Source organism: Podarcis filfolensis (assembly GCF_964270895.1).
Source record: "Podarcis filfolensis genome assembly, chromosome: 8".
NCBI classification, from domain to species: domain Eukaryota; kingdom Metazoa; phylum Chordata; class Lepidosauria; order Squamata; family Lacertidae; genus Podarcis; species Podarcis filfolensis.
In genome coordinates, this window is record NC_139611.1 from 82,475,297 (window position 1) to 82,492,660 (window position 17,364).

General features: G+C 49.3%; 1 protein-coding gene across 1 annotated transcript in view; it reads left to right on the forward strand.

Moving 5' to 3' along the window:
• The first annotated feature begins 1,351 nt into the window (after positions 1-1,351).
• The window catches only part of PRKD2 (protein kinase D2), a 52,633-nt gene continuing 36,620 nt past the window's right edge, over positions 1,352-17,364 (forward strand). The window contains exon 1 of the mRNA XM_083625816.1: positions 1,352-1,819. Within this exon, the coding sequence (XP_083481942.1) occupies positions 1,580-1,819 (240 nt within the window). The 5' untranslated portion in view covers positions 1,352-1,579. The remainder of the gene's footprint in view (positions 1,820-17,364) is intronic.

The following is a 17,364-nucleotide window of genomic DNA, read 5'->3' on the forward strand; positions in this document are numbered from 1 at the left end:
GAAAGGTACCAGCAAGGGTAATATCAGTTCAGCCCTGGCTTGCTCATATTTCGCACAATGCAACAAAATATGTTTTATGGAATCAATGTCTTGAGCACACGAGCAAAGTCTGTCCTGGTAGGGAACTCCTCTCAACCTGCCATCCAACACTGCAGAAGGAAAGACGTTTAGTCTGGCTTTGGTGAAAAGCCTTCGATAGTTTGGTACTGTCAGGTAATAATAATAATAATAATAATAATAATAATAATAATAATAATAATACTTTCCCCCCTGCAAACTGCAAGCTTCTAGACCTCTGCGACTTCTTTCTCTAAGGCAGCCTCTACCTTGCTCTGAGGCCCTGTCATTATGCAGATTGGCGTAGTGAAAATCTACCTGGAAATTCCTCGCTGGGTGGGGACCAGGTGAGGTTAACTCAGGTGAAATGTGAGCACTTTGTCCAGGCTCAGAGGTTCCCTTGGTTTTTTTTAAAATCCCCGCCTTCCCACGCGGGTTGGGTTTTGGCATAAAGAACCGAAACAGGAGAGGCTGGAGGCCGGGGATTGCCAGCAGGGAGCGCTCTTGCACGACGTGCTGATCGAATGAGTGTAGCCGGCGGAGAAAACAGGGAGTCGTCTCCAGCAGCGAGGGAATTTTGGGATTTTCCTCATCCCCGCTGTCGTCGTCTCCCAATTAGGTTTGACACCTGCTGGCACGGTGTCGAAAGACAGGAAGAGGCTTCCACGCCCTTACCCACAGCTGGAGAGGTTTGTAATGGCTACGGGGCAGAGACTCCGCTCAGCCTTTCCCGAATCCTGGAGAGAGGAGTCCTGATCTTCCTGGAAACCAACTATGAGCAAAGAGGGTCTGCGTCCAGCCCCGATACCCACCCAGCGCACTGCAAGTCAAACTGGAAGGATCTGCAACCCCTGCGGGGCAGAGACCGTCGCCTTTCTCTCCAACTTCTTAAACGGCGAACAAAATAAAGGCAGCAGCTATTCGCCTTTTAAAGAGAGGCGAGCCAGGGGTTCAAACTAACCTGCAAACCAAATCTTCCCCCCCCCGAATGAGTTGACTAAGAGACGGCCGAAATGCACTCTGCACGCGCTCAGGGGCACTCTTTCTCACATGCGCCCAAGGCTGGTTTTCCCGGACGCCGCCCCCAGCGCGCGCTGAGCCCCCGTTTCGCTCGCCAGCGCCGCATCTCGCCTCCTTCCTCCCGGCGCGCTCCCCGGTGCCTCTCCAGCCGTTCCGGATCCACTCCGGAGCGGCGGGGCGGGGTGTCGTGACTTCATCGCCGCCGCCCGCCATTGGCGCCCTGCCTTGTCACTCAAGGCACTTCCTTTTCGGGGTGGAGGGGGGGGGGGAAGGCGAGGGGAAAGAAAAGCGAGAGAGGGAGAGAAAAGTTTGTTGGCGCATCAGGAGCGCACGGTTTCGCCGGTGGCCTTTGGAGACGCGCGCGCAGAGCGCACGAAGGCGCACCGTCGGGCAGGCAAGCGGGCGCTCCAGCCTCCATCCATGTGAGACCCTCCCCGTTTTGCGGGGTGGGAGGTGGCGGGGAGACTCCGGCGACCGCCGCCCCGACGCCACCACCACCACGATGGCCTCTCCTCCCGGCCGCTCCTCGTCCTGCTCTCCAGCCCCAATGTCCCCGGCAGCGGGAGCAGCAACAGCCCCCGAGCCGGCGCCGGCTCCGTCGTGCGCCCTGGCCGGCGCCTCGCCTTGCCACGGCGTCTCCTTCCAGATCCAGATCGGGCTGACCCGCGAGTTCGTCCTGTTACCCGCATCTTCCGATCTCGCCCACGTCAAGCAACTGGCGTGCTCCATCGTGGATCAGAAGGTGCGCAAGGCGGGGGGGGGGTTGGCGGCAGGGGGTTCGCCATGGGGCTGTGGTCGGGGGACAGCTAGAGACCTCCGTCGGGGGAAGTCTCTAAAGCCTGGGGGGCTGGGCTCGTGGATGCGTAACTCGTGCCTTTGTTGTTGTTTTATCTTTACTCCGGGTTAATAACTCCGGATTAACTAGAAAGGCGAGCCTATCGCGGCTGCGTGGATGCTTTGGGTTTTGTATTTGGTCAAAAGCTGTGCGCAGCTCAGTCGGTAGAGCACGCTTGAGTTCAGGGTTGGGGGTTCTAGCCCCATGTTGGGTGAGAGATTCCTGCAATTCAGGGGGTTAGACTAGATGACCGTGGTCCCTTCCAACTCAGCAATTCTATGATTCTATTGCAATGGTCTAAGGCAATATTTTGGATAACGCGTTATCCACGTGCTCCCTTGTTGGGTCATGTATGCAAGATAATGGGCTGCTTTGCTTATTATAGTGTAACAAATTTTGAAAAAACCTGAAAGAACGCCAGGTTAGTTACTGCAGTTTTCGGCCACGAATGCCTTCCATTCCTGAAGTTTTGTGCTGGTAGAAAGGGCCATGAGCAGGATGTGGGGACCTTTTATTCCTCTCCAGTCAGTGAGCACTGAAGCGTGGTAAGAATTACGTGGTACTTTGGCATCAAAAGGGAAGCGTGGTACATGTCATGGAATCTGTTTGCAGTTCCTCCCTCGCTGCAGATTCTCCTGGCGCTAGTCAAAGCCAGTTTGCTGGGTGGGAGCTGCCTCCACTTTGAAAAAAATAAATAAAGTGGTACCTCGGGTTACAAATGCTTCGGGTTACAGACTCCGCTAACCCAGAAATAGTACCTCGGGTTAAGAACTTTGCTTCAGGATGAGAACAGAAATTGCGGTGCGGTGGCAGCGGGAGACCCCATTAGCTAAAGTGGTACCTCAGGTTAAGAACAGTTTCAGGTTAAGAACGGACCTCCGGAACGAATTAAGTTCTTAACCCGAGGAACCACTGTAAACCCATCCCTGCTTTGATACAGGTGCCACAGAACATCATCACCACCAAGCCTGTGGCAAAGCCTCGTGAGACTGGATGAAGTCTCACGAGATTTCTTTCTGCACCTTCTGAAGACTAGGGGGGAGCCTTGCCACTTATGGGGCAGCCCTCCCCTCTCGGTCTGTGAGCGGTTCCTGCCTGGCTTCGGGCTCTGGCCAGCTCAGCCGAGTGCCAGTGGCCAGGGAGTGGCCGGTTGACCGGTAGCCACTGCCCTCTTTCATTTCCATTCCAAGCACAGCCTTAGAAGCCATTGGTGTTCCCTGGTCCAGCTGGCAGAGTGCCAGCCTGGCTGCAGGGCACCGGGGCGGGCAGAAGCTATAAAGTGCCAAGCTGGAGCTTGGGGGGGGGGGGCACCAGTTTTGCTGCCCTTCCCAACCCACAACCAGAGACACACTGAAATTGCATGGCCTCCACAAGAATCCTGGGAACCGTAGCTCTTCAATTCCGGCAAACTACAGTTTCCAGGGTTGTCTGGGGTAAGCCATGCGCTTTATGCGATTCGATTGTGTCATGCTTCGTGTCTTCCCTCTCATTCGTATTCTTTAGCAGCAAAATTAATTGCAGGCTCCTTGGGGCAGAGACCTTCTGGAGGTGTTTCTTTTTTAAAAAGTGCATTTACTCTGCAAAGGCAGATGTGCTGCGTAAGATGAATAAAAAGTAAGCCTCACATCTGAAGGGCCTCAGTGTGGGTGCTCTGATTTCATTACTCACACGGCAACTGCGGTGTGGTGATTTGTGTGTGCGTTTTATTGTGTGTGTCGTGGGGCCTGCCCAGCCCTTTGTGTATATTGGAGGCTGTTTGTGTACGGTTCATATCCAGCTGTGTGTTTATCTGTAGGTAAACATTGCTGTTTGTATGTGTACGACGTTGGAGGCCTTGTGCACAGACACACTTTATCTGTCCCCGCAAAGGTCTTTCGGGAACAACAGTCGGCATTAGAATCATAGAACCGTAGAGTCGCAAGGGAAACTGAGGGTCATCCAGACCAACCCCCGGCGATGCAGGAATCTGGGCTAAAGCAGCCATGACAGATGGCCGTCCAACCTCTGCTTAGAAACTTCCAACGAAGGAGAGTCCACAACCTCCTGAGGGAGACTCTTACTGTCAGTAAGTTCTTCCTGGTGTTTAGTCGGAATCTCCTTTCTTGTAACTTGAAGCCATGGGTTCGAGTCCTGCCCTCCAGAGCAGGAGAAAACACTGCAGGTGGCATTGGACTCCCATCATGACTGGCCATGCTGACTTTTTTTGAGGGGGAGGGGTGTCACCGGCTTCCCCCTGCCTCATACACTAATGTCTGCCTATCAAGCTGTTTGGCAAGGGCAGGCCGAGTAAAAGAAGAATAATAATATAACAAAATTTTATTTATATCCCGCCCTCCCCAGCCGAAGAGTGGCTAACAACGATAAAGCAACACAGCATTCTAAAACCAATTCATTCTAAAATCAATTCAAAATCAAATTAATGGCAACTATTGGGCTAGAGTTCTGTGAGGATTACCGAAGGAGGGGGTCAGACTGTGCCCTGGCCAAAGGCCTGGTGGAACAGCTCTGTCTTGCAGGCCCTGCGGAAAGATTTCAAGCCCCGCAGGGCCCTAGTCTCTTGTGGCAGAGCGTTCCACCAGATCGGGGCCGCAACCGATAAAACCCTGGCTCTGGTTGAGGCCAGCTAACATCCCTGTGGCCCGGGACCTCCAAGATGTTTTTGTTTGAAGATTGTAAGGTCCTCTGTGGGACATACCAGGAGAGGCGGTCCTGTAAGTACGAGGGTCCTAGGCTGTATAGGTCTTTAAAGGTTAAAACCAGCACCTTGAACCTGATCCTATACTCCACCAGGAGCCAGTGCAGCTGGTATAGCACCGGGTAAACCCCATAAAGAGTCTCACTGCGGCATTCTGCACCCGCTGGAGTTTCTGGTTCAGTCTCAAGGGCAGCCCCATGTAGAGTGAGTTACAGTAATCAAGTCTAAAAGAAATTTTCTCTCAGCCCTGAAGCCCACCGGATGACTTTCTCCCAGCCCAATCTACTTCGCAGGGTCAACGGGAGGAGAAGCATCTAGGCCACCTTGAGCTCTCTGGAGAAGAAGCGGGATATCGATCCAATAATAAAGAAATAAAATGAAGTTGGCAGCCTTTGGGGGAAACCCAGTTTGGAGTCCTTGACTGGACCTGAATGCCACTAGCTGAACTTCAGGGCAGTCACCCTCTCCTGGCCTGACCTACTTCGCAGGGCTGTTGTAGGTAGAAAATGGAGGAAGGCCTATATTTCTGCCGCCCTGAGCAGTGGGGAGGGGAGGATAAGAACCAATTGATGGTCAACGTGTGTCTTGCTCCAGATTGTATTGGAAGTTTTGTTTGCATGGCATACTGTATTTTTCACTCTATAAGACGCACCAGACCACAAGACGCACCAAGTTTTTGGAGGAGGAAAACAAGAAAAAAAATATTCTGAATCTCAGAAGCCAGAACAGCAAGAGGGATCACTGCGCAGCGAAAGCAGCAATCCCTCTTGCTGTTCTGGCTTCTGGGATAGCTGCGCAGCCTGCATTCGCTCCATAAGATGCACACACATTTCCCCTTACTTTTTAGGAGGGAAAAAGTGAGTCTTATAGAGCAAAAAAATACGGTATATTGAGGCAGCCTCCCCCTGTACACACACACACACACACACACACACACACACACACACACAGTACCTTCCAGATGTTTTGGACTACATTTCCCATCTGGCAGAGCTGTTTGAAGTCCCATTCGCTTCTTAACCCTTCCTTTGACAGCCCTCCTGCCTGGCCAGACTCGCACTGAAGCCATGTTCACACCATACATTCAAAGCGCCCTGATATACCACTTTAAACAGCCCTGGCTTCCCCCAGAGGATCCTGGGAGTTGTAGTTTAAGGGTGCTGAGAGTTGTTAGATCACCCATATTCACAGAGCTGCAGAGCTGCAGAGTTACCCGAGCAGAGGGAATTATTGATAGACCGCTCTGCGAATTGTAGCTCTGCGAACTCCTGACCCATTTCAGCTCCTTTAACAAACTACACTTCCCAGGATCCTTCGGGGCAAGTTGTTAAACTGGCATCGCAGTGCTTTAAATGCATGTGGCCAGAATCTAGCCCAGTTTTTAAAATGAGAGGTGCTGGGGCTTAAGGCCGCGCCTGACAGGCCCTCTTTCAAAATTCAGACAGGCAGAGATTGGTGATAGGTCTCTCTGAGGTAGGTGAGAGGGACCTTAACGCATGCTCAGAGGCACTCTTGTTTTGCATGCTCTCAAGGCAGGATGAGGCGGAAGTTAGTTCTGAGCTGTGTGGGGAATCCTGGCGAACCCATTACATAAATAAATGTAAAATACAAATTTCTAATCTTCAGGGGGTAAGGACCACTAGTTTCCTAGGCCGAAAGAGCACCACCGTTCCATTTGTACGAGGCTGACACCTGCAAATTTGGGGGAACTCCTGGGGTTTGAGCAATCTTTTTATTGCAGGGGGAACCACCCAAAAGAGGGACAAAACCTCAAACTGAGAGGAAGGGAGCAAGCAATGGAGTCGCTGGAATCCTGCAGTAACTCAGCACTGCAACATTCTGTCGCAGTTCCCTTTCGTCGCAGCCGTAATATTTACATAGCTCTTTTTGAGTCCCGCTTTGCATAAACGGTCTGATAATCTTTGCAACGGTCTTGCAAGATAGGGTCAGACGGGCTATCGTTCCCGAAGCGAAGGGGACGTGAGACTCATACCGAGAATAGCGGTTTCTCCAAAGGCCACGTACCGCATCTGTGGCTGAGAGATGGGTGATGTGGCGATGTGGCTGCCTGGACTCTTTCCCCTCCTCTCTCAGTCAGTCCAGGGCCCCTCGTGCTATATATACAAGTATTTTATGTTTCAGCAAAGGAGCGGAAACAGCAGCCAAGACGCTGGCTGCCTCTCTCCCCTCTGAGCAGGAAAGGGAAGTGTCCCTGGTTCCGAGAGGCCGAGCGATAATCTTTGGGATGTCTCCAGGATGGGAGCGTCCCTCGTCCACATCCTTTAGGCCCGGGCTGGAGGAAACTTGGAAGCATCCTTGCCAGGGAGAGTTAAGTCAAGCCGGGTATTAAGAAACAGGCAAGCCTCCTTCTCCGAGTCACACAGACCCCTCTGCCATCCCAAACTGCAGATTTGCAGCTGATAAACTGTGGAACTCCCTGCACCAGTTTTTAGAAACTAGGAGTGGAGATTTGCTTGGGTCCTGCAAGCTCTTCTACGTTCTTAATGTCAAGAGACAGGCAAGCCTCCTTCTCTGAGTCACACAGACCCTTCTGCCATCCCAAACTGCAGATTTGCAGCTGATAAACTGTGGAAGTCCCTGCACCAGTTTCTAGAAACTAGAGGGAGTGGAGATTTGCTTGGGTCTTGCAAGCTCTTCTACATTCTTAATGTCCATTCTGGTCTTTTTGCTCCAAACTATTCCGTAAACTTCATTCCCTAACACCATCTCAAATCAATAATATCAAAGTTCCGCCCTTAGGCAATCTGAACTCTGGGTTATGCAGATTGAGAGCCAATTTGCATAATCTTTTCTATTTTGCATGTTAACTTCCCTTTTTCTCGCTCATTCATTCTGATTGTAGTTGTCATGCGGAGAGCAGAAGGCACCTCCTGCTACTACTAAAACTTGCTCAACCGCCTTCCCGGCTTTTGCAATGTCTATCAGCTTTCCGTGAGGACTAGAAACCTGCTTCTTGTTGGCTTGAATTGAGGCTGAGGTTCTTGGGAAGCTGGATCCTGTCTCCGCTGCCACATTCTGGGCTCGTCTAAAGCCCCGCAGACAACTAAACTTCCTTAGTTCATTCTCTGCGTGGTCCATCTCTGCAATCTCTATTTCAGGGAGGCAAGGCATTCTGTAAATGTGAGCCACCACCAAAAAGGCCCTGTCGCCAGACCTGTCAATCATATCTCCAGCGGAGACGGGGCAGGAAGGAGGGCTTTAGAAGCTCATCTTAAACGCCAGGGCAGGTTCACCCAGGCAAAAGCCAGTCCTCTGTTCTTCATCGCTGATCCGTGCTTTGAAGCAAGCAAAGCGGCAACACAGAAGATGGTGCTTTTGAGCATGTGCAGAATTTTGGAGGGCTCGGCTTTGGGGAAATAGCGAGGGGCAGGAAGAGGTTTACAAACTGTCCTGGTCTGTTATTCTGCCCTCGGCAGCGTCCTTCCCCACACACTTGAATGAGGCAGGCTTATTCAGGGGGTGTCCAACAGGCTATGGAGCATGTGCAGAGCTCTGATCTCCCAACTGATTGGCTGGAGGACTCGGGAGGAACAGCCAGGGAGCTGCAGTCGCTGTGTGCCCACTTCACATCTGTTTGAGCCCTGAGCGTGCGGGAAGCGAATTCGAATCCTGCTTCCCCGGATATCATTTAGGAGGACCGCGTCCCTACCATCCATTTAAAGCACTCTTACCCTGCATTAAACTGTCGTGGAGAATCCTAGGATCCGTATGTGATGACCTTGCAGAGCTACGATTCCCAGCACCCTGAACCTGCAGTTCCCATGATTCTTCATGACGGCTAAAGTGGCGTAAAGGTAAAGGGACCCCTGACCATTAGGTCCAGCCGTGGCTGACTCTGGGGTTGCGGCGCTCATCTCGCTTTATTGGCCGAGGGAGCCGGCGTACAGCTTCCGGATCATGTGGCCAGCATGACTAAGCCGCTTCTGGCGAACCAGAGCAGCGCACGGAAACACCATTTACCTTCCCACCGGAGCGGTACCTATTTATCTACTTGCACTTTGAGGTGCTTTTGAATTGCTAGGTGGACAGGAGCAGGGACCGAGCAACGGGAGCTCACCCCGTCGCGGGGATTCGAACCGCCAACTTTCTGATCGGCAAGTCCTAGGCTCTGTGGTTTAACCCACAGCGCCACCCGCGTCCCTAAAGTGGCATAAGAGGGCTTTAAATCTGAGGTGTGGCTGTCCTCCTTTGGGAAGGCTTTGGGAAACGTTTAAAATCAAAGGGAGATGGCGTCTGCCCACAGCGGTCTCGCTGCTTTTAACGCTGACAGCTTGGCTACGCGTTGAACCTCCATGTTGCGAGGCAGTCTACCTCTGAATTCCAGGTGCTGTCTTGGGAGCAAGAATTCCTGGCGCTGTGGACCTGCAGAGCACATCCGCATCCCACGTTTCAAAGCGTGTAGTCTCCCCTTAGTCCTGGGAACTGTAGCTCACCCATCCCAGAACTACAATCCCCAGCGCCCTTAAGAAACTACAATTCCCAGGATTGGTTGTTTTTTTTGGGGTGGGGAGCTTTAAATGTGTGCTGTAGCTGTGACCCTTTTGCGCCTTTCTCCTCCTGGAGCCTCAGCTTCAGGATCTGTCCTTCCAGTGAGCACTCAGGGCTGATTTCCTTCAGAACGGAGAGGTCTGATCTTCTTGCAGTCCATGGGACTCTCCAGAGTCTCCTCCAGCACCAGAATTCAAAAGCATCAATTCTTTGGCGATCAGCCTTCTTTATGGTCCAGCTCTCACTTCCATACATCACTACTGGCAAAACCATAGCTTTAACTATACGGACCTTTGTTGGCAAGGTGATGTCTCTGCTTTTTAAGATGCTGTCTAGGTTTGTCATTCCTTTTCTCCCAAGAAGCAGGCGTCTTTTAATTTTGTGAGTGCTGTCACCATCTGCAGTGATCATGGAACCCAAGAAAGTAAAATTTCTCACTGCCTCCATTTCTTCCCCTTCTATTTGCCAGGTGGTGATGGGACCAGTGGCCATGATCTTCGTTTTTTTGATGTTGAGCTTCAGACCATATTTTGCGCTCTCCTCTTTTACCCTCATTAAAAGGTTCTTTAATTCCTCCTCACTTTCTGCCATCAAGGCTAAAATAATATGCGTCTTTCCCAGCCAGTTTGTTTCTTAATGTTTCTTGTCTTTCTAGAATTTCAGCTTGAATTGAGGACGGGAATGACCAGAATTGACTTATTAGAATGTTTTCTTCTGTAGAGAATTTGTTGCTGAAATAATAGTGCATGTGAACTCCTTGGGGCAGAGACCTACGTGTCTCTCCCTCTGTTTCCGTTCCTTTGCATTGCTCTGTCCGGTTCCATGTGTGCTGAGGACCCTTCGTCAACAATAATGCAGGGTATTTTTAATTTTGGGGGTGGGCGGTGCAGGAATAACATTGCCCCCTGGCTCTGGGTACCTGTTGCTTCGATGCGGGGAAGGCCTTGGGGTTTTTTCCTCCTCCTCCTCCTCCTCGCACCTGGGGCCTCCTTGTCCTTCTCCATCTTGGCTCTCGCTTTGAATAGAGGGCTGTTCCCTCTTGCGTGACTCACAAACAGGCAGCTCTTTTTCTTGGGCTCACCCTGGCCTGGCTTGGCTGCCTTTATTGCCTGCTATTATTGAGGCCGTTTCCTGCCCGCCAGGAACACTTTGGGCTGCCGGGAGAGGAGGTTCAGGAGGGAAGTGCGTGACTCAGGCCCTTAACTGCTGCCTCGCTGGGCCCGGGTGCCCCAGGGTGGCGGATTCGAGAGCCGCTTCCTTCCAGCCCTTCGCCCTCACCTGGGAAAGCCCGGGGTGGAGTTTCCCTGCCCCTGCTATACCTAAGCATACTGGGTAGACGAGCTCATGCGGAGTTTCATAAAGGCATAGAATTTTAGAGTTGTCGAGCTGGAAGGGGTACCCAAAGGCCATGTAATCTGACCCCTTGCAGGACCTGAATAATAATAATATAATAATAATGATTTATTATTTATACCCTGCCCATCTGGCTGGGTTTCTCCAGCCACTCATGGCGGCTTCCAATGGAATATTAAAATAAAAGAACCTATTAAACATTAAAAGCTTCCCTAAACAGGGCTGCCTTCAGATGTCTTCTAAAAATCTGGTAATTGTTTTTCTCTTTGACATCTGGTGGGAGGGCGTTCCACAGAGAGGGCGCCACTACCGAGAAGGCCCTCTGCCTGGTTCCCTGTAACTTGGCTTCTCGCAGGGAGGGAACCGCCAGAAGGCCCTTGGCGCTGGACCTCAGTGTCTGGGTAGAATGGTGGGGGTGGAGACGCTCCTTCAGGTATACTGGACTGAGGCCGTATAGGGCTTTAAAGGTCAGCACCAACACTTTGAATTGTGCTCGGAAATGTACTGGGAGCCAATGCACATCTCTCAGGACTGGTGTTATATGGTCCCGGCGGCCACTGCAAAAATGCAACAACCCAACAGCGCCGGGACCAGGCACCCCCAACCTTTGGCCCTCCAGATGTTTTGGACTACAATTCCCATCATCCCTGACCACTGGTCCTGCTAGCTAGGAATCATGGGAGTTGTAGGCCAAAACATCTGGAGGGCCGCAGGTTGGGGATGCCTGGCCTAGACATTCTGTCGTGATGACCGCAAAGTAAGCTGATTAGATTATATATCTTGAGTTTCTCACACTACCCCTGTACCTGGAACTTCCATTCCTGGTGGCATAATGAGGCCAGTATCTGAATTTTAGTATATTTGTTTTGCTTCATCCCTTCTCAGTCTGATGAGGGATGTGGTAGGTTGAGGATTAGATTTTCAATATATATAACTCTGTGGGAATCCTTGTGTGTTTTTTCGGAGACAACATCCAGGAGCCCCATTTCCCGCACCCAGGGCACATTAAATTGTGATTAATTTGAAAGGCTAAAAATAATTAGCTTAATTTAAATGCCTGCTGATCACTAAATTCATTCATATGCATGTAGTTTTCCTTCAGAATCAAGCGCTGCACGTTCCTTAAAATTGGAACTTATCTTTTATAAGGGTTTTTTCCGGTAACTATTTTTTAAATTGCAGTTTTAGAAAGGATTAGACAAAAGAGAGAGAATATATATATATATATATATATATATATATATATATATATGGGGCATTTTAAGCAACAAGAGGCAACAAGCGTTTTGTATTGCTGTCTTGTTCTGCATTATTTTAGAAATCATTCCAGGCTTGCATATTTAGAAGTATCTCAGCTCGATTTGATGCTAAGGCTCAGTTATTTGAATTCTAAATCATTATGTCCCTTCTAGCTGATCAGTCGTGGAACAGCTTTGAATTCATTTGCATAATGGAATATATTAGTGTTTCCTTCATGTCAGTGAAATCATGGCGCCGCCTCACGCATCCTCTTATGTTTTGTTGTGAACCTCCCTGTGATCGTTGGATGAGGGTGGTGTACAAATTTAATAAACCGTAGAATTGCCCGGGACATCAGGGACCAGGGGGGTCATCTAGTCCAGCCCCTGCAACGCGGGGACATTTTTGCCCAATATGGGTCTCAGACCCATGACCCTGAGATTAAGAGTCTCATGCTATACCAACTGAGCTATCCCAGCAGGCTGCTGCTGCTGCTGCTAATAATAATAATAATAATAGTAATGTTTTAATACAATTAGACTTTTAAACTATTATCTTCTATGTATTTTTAGCTTTTTTTGCGTTTTATCTGTGTTTAAATTTGCGTAAGCCGCCTTGGGTGACTGGGAAAAGGGCAAGATGTAAATAATAATAATAATAGTGATAGTGGTAAATTAAATTATTATTATTATTATTATTATTATTATTATTATTATTATTCATTTTTTAATATGTCATTTTCAACAGTCATTCAACATAGGTCACATCTTACACAGTTTTTTTTGGACTTCCATCAACCACATCTGAAAATTTTCCAATTTTTTCACTTCAATTACATTTCTTAGTCTCACTATTGCTTTTAATTATCTTATCTATTGACGCTCTCATCATAGCCTTCCTTACAATATTTCCTATATTCCTCCTTACAAAACTTCTTGCAGTCCTGCTAGCGTCGTCTGTTGATTACAGTTGCTTTTCAAATAGTTTGCATATTTATTCAAGTCTTCTGAGAATCTCTGGTCCCGCAGGTTTCGAATCCTTCTTGTCATCTTACCTAATTCTGCGTAGTCCATTCATTTCATCTGCACATTCTCCTTTCGTCGGTAATTCTTCTTGTTTCCATTTCTGTGCCAACAATACTCTTAGTAAATTAAATTATCTTGTGCCTGCTTCGTCAGGGATAGGTGGGATTTGCTTTCTGGGCAAAGAGTGTTTTTTCTGAAATGCCCCCACCAACCCCTCTTTCCTGTAACAAACAGTGCAAGCTGTACTGGGGGATTATTGTGTTCCCTTACTCCACCCTCCGACTGCCTATATGCATTGATTATTATTATTATTATTGGGGATGCAGGATCAATGCTGCTCAACACTCCAGCAGATCAAATAATGGCGGGTGTGTGCCAGCCGGGAGCCTTTGAGGAGCACGTACATCCTCTCTCTACATCCTCTCTTGGCTTATGGCTTGGAAACTGACTTCTGGGAGAGTTTTCCCCCCATGCAATTTTTACAGTGCGGTCTTAAGTGTGTTTATCTGTGCCGCTTGGGCTTGCCGATTAGAAGGTCGGCGGTTTGAATCCCTGCGACGGGGTGAGCTCCCGTTGCTCTGTCCCAGCTCCTGCCAACCTAGCAGTTCGAAAGCACACCAGTGCAAGTGGATAAATAGATACCACCACGACAGGAAGGTAAACGGCGTTTCCGTGCGCTGCTCTGGTTCGCCAGAAGCGGCTTAGTCATGCTTGGCCACATGATCCGGAAAAACTGTCTGCGGACAAACGCCAGCTCCCTCGGCCTGTAAAGCGAGATGAGCACCGCAACCCCAGAGTCGTTCACGACTGGACTTAATTGTCAGAGGTCCTTTACCTCAACAAAGGTCCGTATAGTTAAAGCTATGCTTTTCCCAGTAGTGATGTATGGAAGTGAGAGCTGGACCATAAAGAAGGCTGATCGCCGAAGAATGGATGCTTTTGAATTATGGTGCTGGAGGAGACTCTTGAGAGTCCCATGGACTGCAAGAAGATCATACCTATACATTCTTTTAAGGAAATCAGCCCTGAGTGCTCACTGGAAGGACAGATCCTGAAGGTGAGGCTCCAATACTTTGGCCACCTCATGAGAAGAGAAGACTCCCTGGAAAAGACCCTGGTGTTGGGAAAGATGGAGGGCACAAGGAGAAGGGGACGACAGAGGACGAGATGGTTGGACAGTGTTCTCGAAGCTACCAGCATGAGTTTGACCAAACTGCGGGAGGCAGTGGAAGACAGGAGTGCCTGGCGTGCTCTGGTCCAGGGGGTCACGAAGAGTCGGACACGACTAAACGACTAAACAACAACAACAACAACAACAAAGGCATTTGCCGCTCTTTTAATGACACCCACCCCCCTCCCAAAGCGGCCGCCTGTGGCAGTTGCCTCGCTCTGTCTAATGGTGGGGCTGGCTTCGTGTGGCAGCAAGACATACTGAAATCTGTTGTCAGTCTGTCTAAGGGACCAGACACCTTGGACTACAATTCCCCATCAGCCTCAGCCAGCGCAATTGGAAGTTTTAGCCTGTGGTGGGTGATGGGAGTTGTAGTCCAAAACAGACTGGCAAAAGCCCGAGATCGCACAACTGAGAGTGGACCCCGTGGTTCTTTCTGCATTCACAACTGCAATTTCTGGTGGTGGGTTTTTAAGTTTTAACCCTTTTGTTGGTGCGCCTCTAATAAGTGCCATACCAGTGCAATTTCCCCGTGGCTTTCCCCAAAATGCTCTGGCCTCTAAGGACTCCCTGTTTTAGAGGAACTGGATTTTTGAAAAGTAAAGATCTTGCAGCAGTGGATTCCACAGTTTCCCCGGCACAAGACATGGCTTGTTTGCTTACTTGTTTATTGCATTTCTATCCTGCCTTTTCTTCAAGTAGCTCAAGGTGGTTCTGCCACTCCTCATTTAACCCTCACAACGACCCTGAGAGGTAGGCTAGGCTGAGAGGGATGTTGGTCACCCATCGATCTTCATGGCCAAGTGGGGATTTGAACCCTTGGCTCCCAGGTCCTAGTCAAACCCTCTAACCACTGAACCACCCTGAGTCTCACTCGCACTGTTTCAGAGGACCCGAAGGGAAAATCTTGTGGCAGTGAATTCCATAGGCTCCCCAGGATAAGGCATGAATTAGGGTCATTCTTATGCACATCAATCTTTTTAAAAAATGGTTAGAGGGGAGGGAGCAGGGATAGGAGCCAGTTCCTCTCGCTTGCGATGAAATCATAAAGATCTCTCCGCTTTAAGGAGGAAGGAAGGAGGAGTTCAGAGGTCAACTGGAACGAACAAAGCGTTTCAGATGGGGTACCTTTGAGAGTTAAAAATAACTGCCGGGATTTGCATAGCGTCTCACTACAACCAGAAAACTTGAAAGGCTGAACGTTGCTCCTTCCCTGAGCTTGTGCGAAACGTCTCTTCTCTTCGGCTGCCTTCCCTTAAAAAAAACACAGACGCCATCCATCTTTGCAAGACAGGTGTTTGTCTGTTGTTGTCTGACAGCCTTCTCTATTCAAGATGAGCCACGCCTGAAACATTTTCTTGGTGCCTGAATATATGCCTGCGTGCATGTGTATATATTCCTTGCCGCTAAGAACGAATTACTCCAGGAGAGCAGCAATCTTTTAAGGAAATATGGGTATATTTGGATTTTTGAAGCGATTGCCAGGATTGCCACCCCCTACTCCAGAAAGAGAGAGGGTTAATTGTTAATTGCTCAGCATTACAATAAACAGTGAAAGATCGTAGAAGTTTTCTTAGGCCTACACAGGAGAAGGATGTGTGTGGTTTGGGAGCTGCATGGCCAGGGAAAAAACAATGCTGTCCAGGGTTGTAAAGACTGCGGAGAGAATAATTGGGCGCACTCTTCCCACCTTGGATCAAATTTATGCTTCCAGGTGTCATAAGAAAGCTGCAGAGATAGCGCAGGATAGTGCGCACCCCGGAAATGATCTCTTTCAGCTTCTGCCTTCTGGAAGAAGGTACAGGGTTATAAAGACTAGGACTAGCCGCCTGAGAAAGAGTTTCTACCCAAATGGGATTTTGGTTTTAAACGCAGTGTAAGGTAGTCTCTGTGGGAGTATATTGTATTTAATTATGGGGTATCAGAGTTTTTAGGGGGCTAACCAGGCTGGGATAGCTGGGATAGCAGGCTTGTTGGTTTTTGAATCTCTGATGTAGATTTTTTCAATTTCGTTGTTCTGTATGGGACAATGACCATAAAGATGATATCGTATCTGCCATGGATGCTTTAGCTGAGATTCCTGCTTTTTAGGGGGTTGGACTAGTTGACCCTTGGAGTTCCCTTCTGACTACAGTGGTACCTCCGGTTAAGTACTTAATTCGTTCCGGAGGTCCGTTCTTAACCTGAAACTGTTCTTAACCTGAAGCACCACTTTAGCTCATGGGGCCTCCTGCTGCTGCCGCGCCGCCGGAGCACGAGTTCTGTTCTCATCCTGAAGCAAAGTTCTTAACCTGAAGCACTATTTCTGGGTTAGTGGAGTCTGTAACCTGAAGCGTATGTAACCCGAGGTACCACTGTATATGATTCCATGAGCTGGGGGAAGAAAAGCTCTGTTTTAACAACAGTTTTTCCATGGAAACCGCTTGGTGCCACAGGAGCAGCCCAGTGCCTTGCGCTGCGTTTCCCAGGCGCCCGACAAACCAGCTGGCTGCTGGGTGCTTGGGACGTGCTGCGTAACAGACTTTCACAGGCGGGCGGAACAACCCACCCGTCAATCACGTGGCCTCATAGTGACATTGCGTGACTGGTTGCCCCACTCACCTGTCAAAACCAGCCTGTGGGGCGGCGACAGATGAGGATCCGGCCCACTGGCACAAAATAAAGTTTCTCCACCTAACCAAACTGTCATGCTTTTGACCCGTTGCTTCAGCCGAGCCGCTGCCCAATCGGTGGAGGCCAGGCGAGCTGAAATCTCGTCGGCCCGCATTTTTAAGACCTGCCTCGAGTCCTGACGCATCAGTGACTCGCCCCGAAGAAAGGACCATCTGTCTTTCGGTTTCTGAAAGTTTCACCGCCTGGCTGCCCAGAGCACCTTGTTACTCACTGGGGAGCAACCCTGTTTGTAGCCAGAGTCAGCGCAGAGTATTGCTTTGGATTTTAAAAGTTTGCCGCTGCTGCGATTGACCTCCAGGTACACAAAGGGCTCAAACCTGAAACCACCGCCAACTTGCAGCGACTTGTCTCTCTTTCCCGTCTCCCTGCGGTGTCCCAGGAATGAACCTGCTTCTTTCACCGCAACCCTGTTCAAACAGCATTCCGACTGCGCTGGAGTTAATTGAGCAACGCCCAAGTGCATTGAAATGCATAGAAAGGGGAAGGGTGTCTTATTACACCAGTGAAATTAGCTAAAATGTACAAAACAAGTATTAAATGTTGGAAACGTGAAGAAAAAGAAGGATGTTTTTATTACATGTGGTGGGAATGTAAGAAAGTGAAAAGCTTTTGATATATAATGAGATGAAAAAGATGTTGAAATATACATTTATAAAAAAAACCCCAGAAGCATTTTTACTTGGCATTGTAGGGAAGGATATTAACAGACAGGATAGTAAACTGTTTTTATATGCAATAATGGCAACAAGAGTCTTATTGGCACAGAATTACCAATGAAAGAAGAATG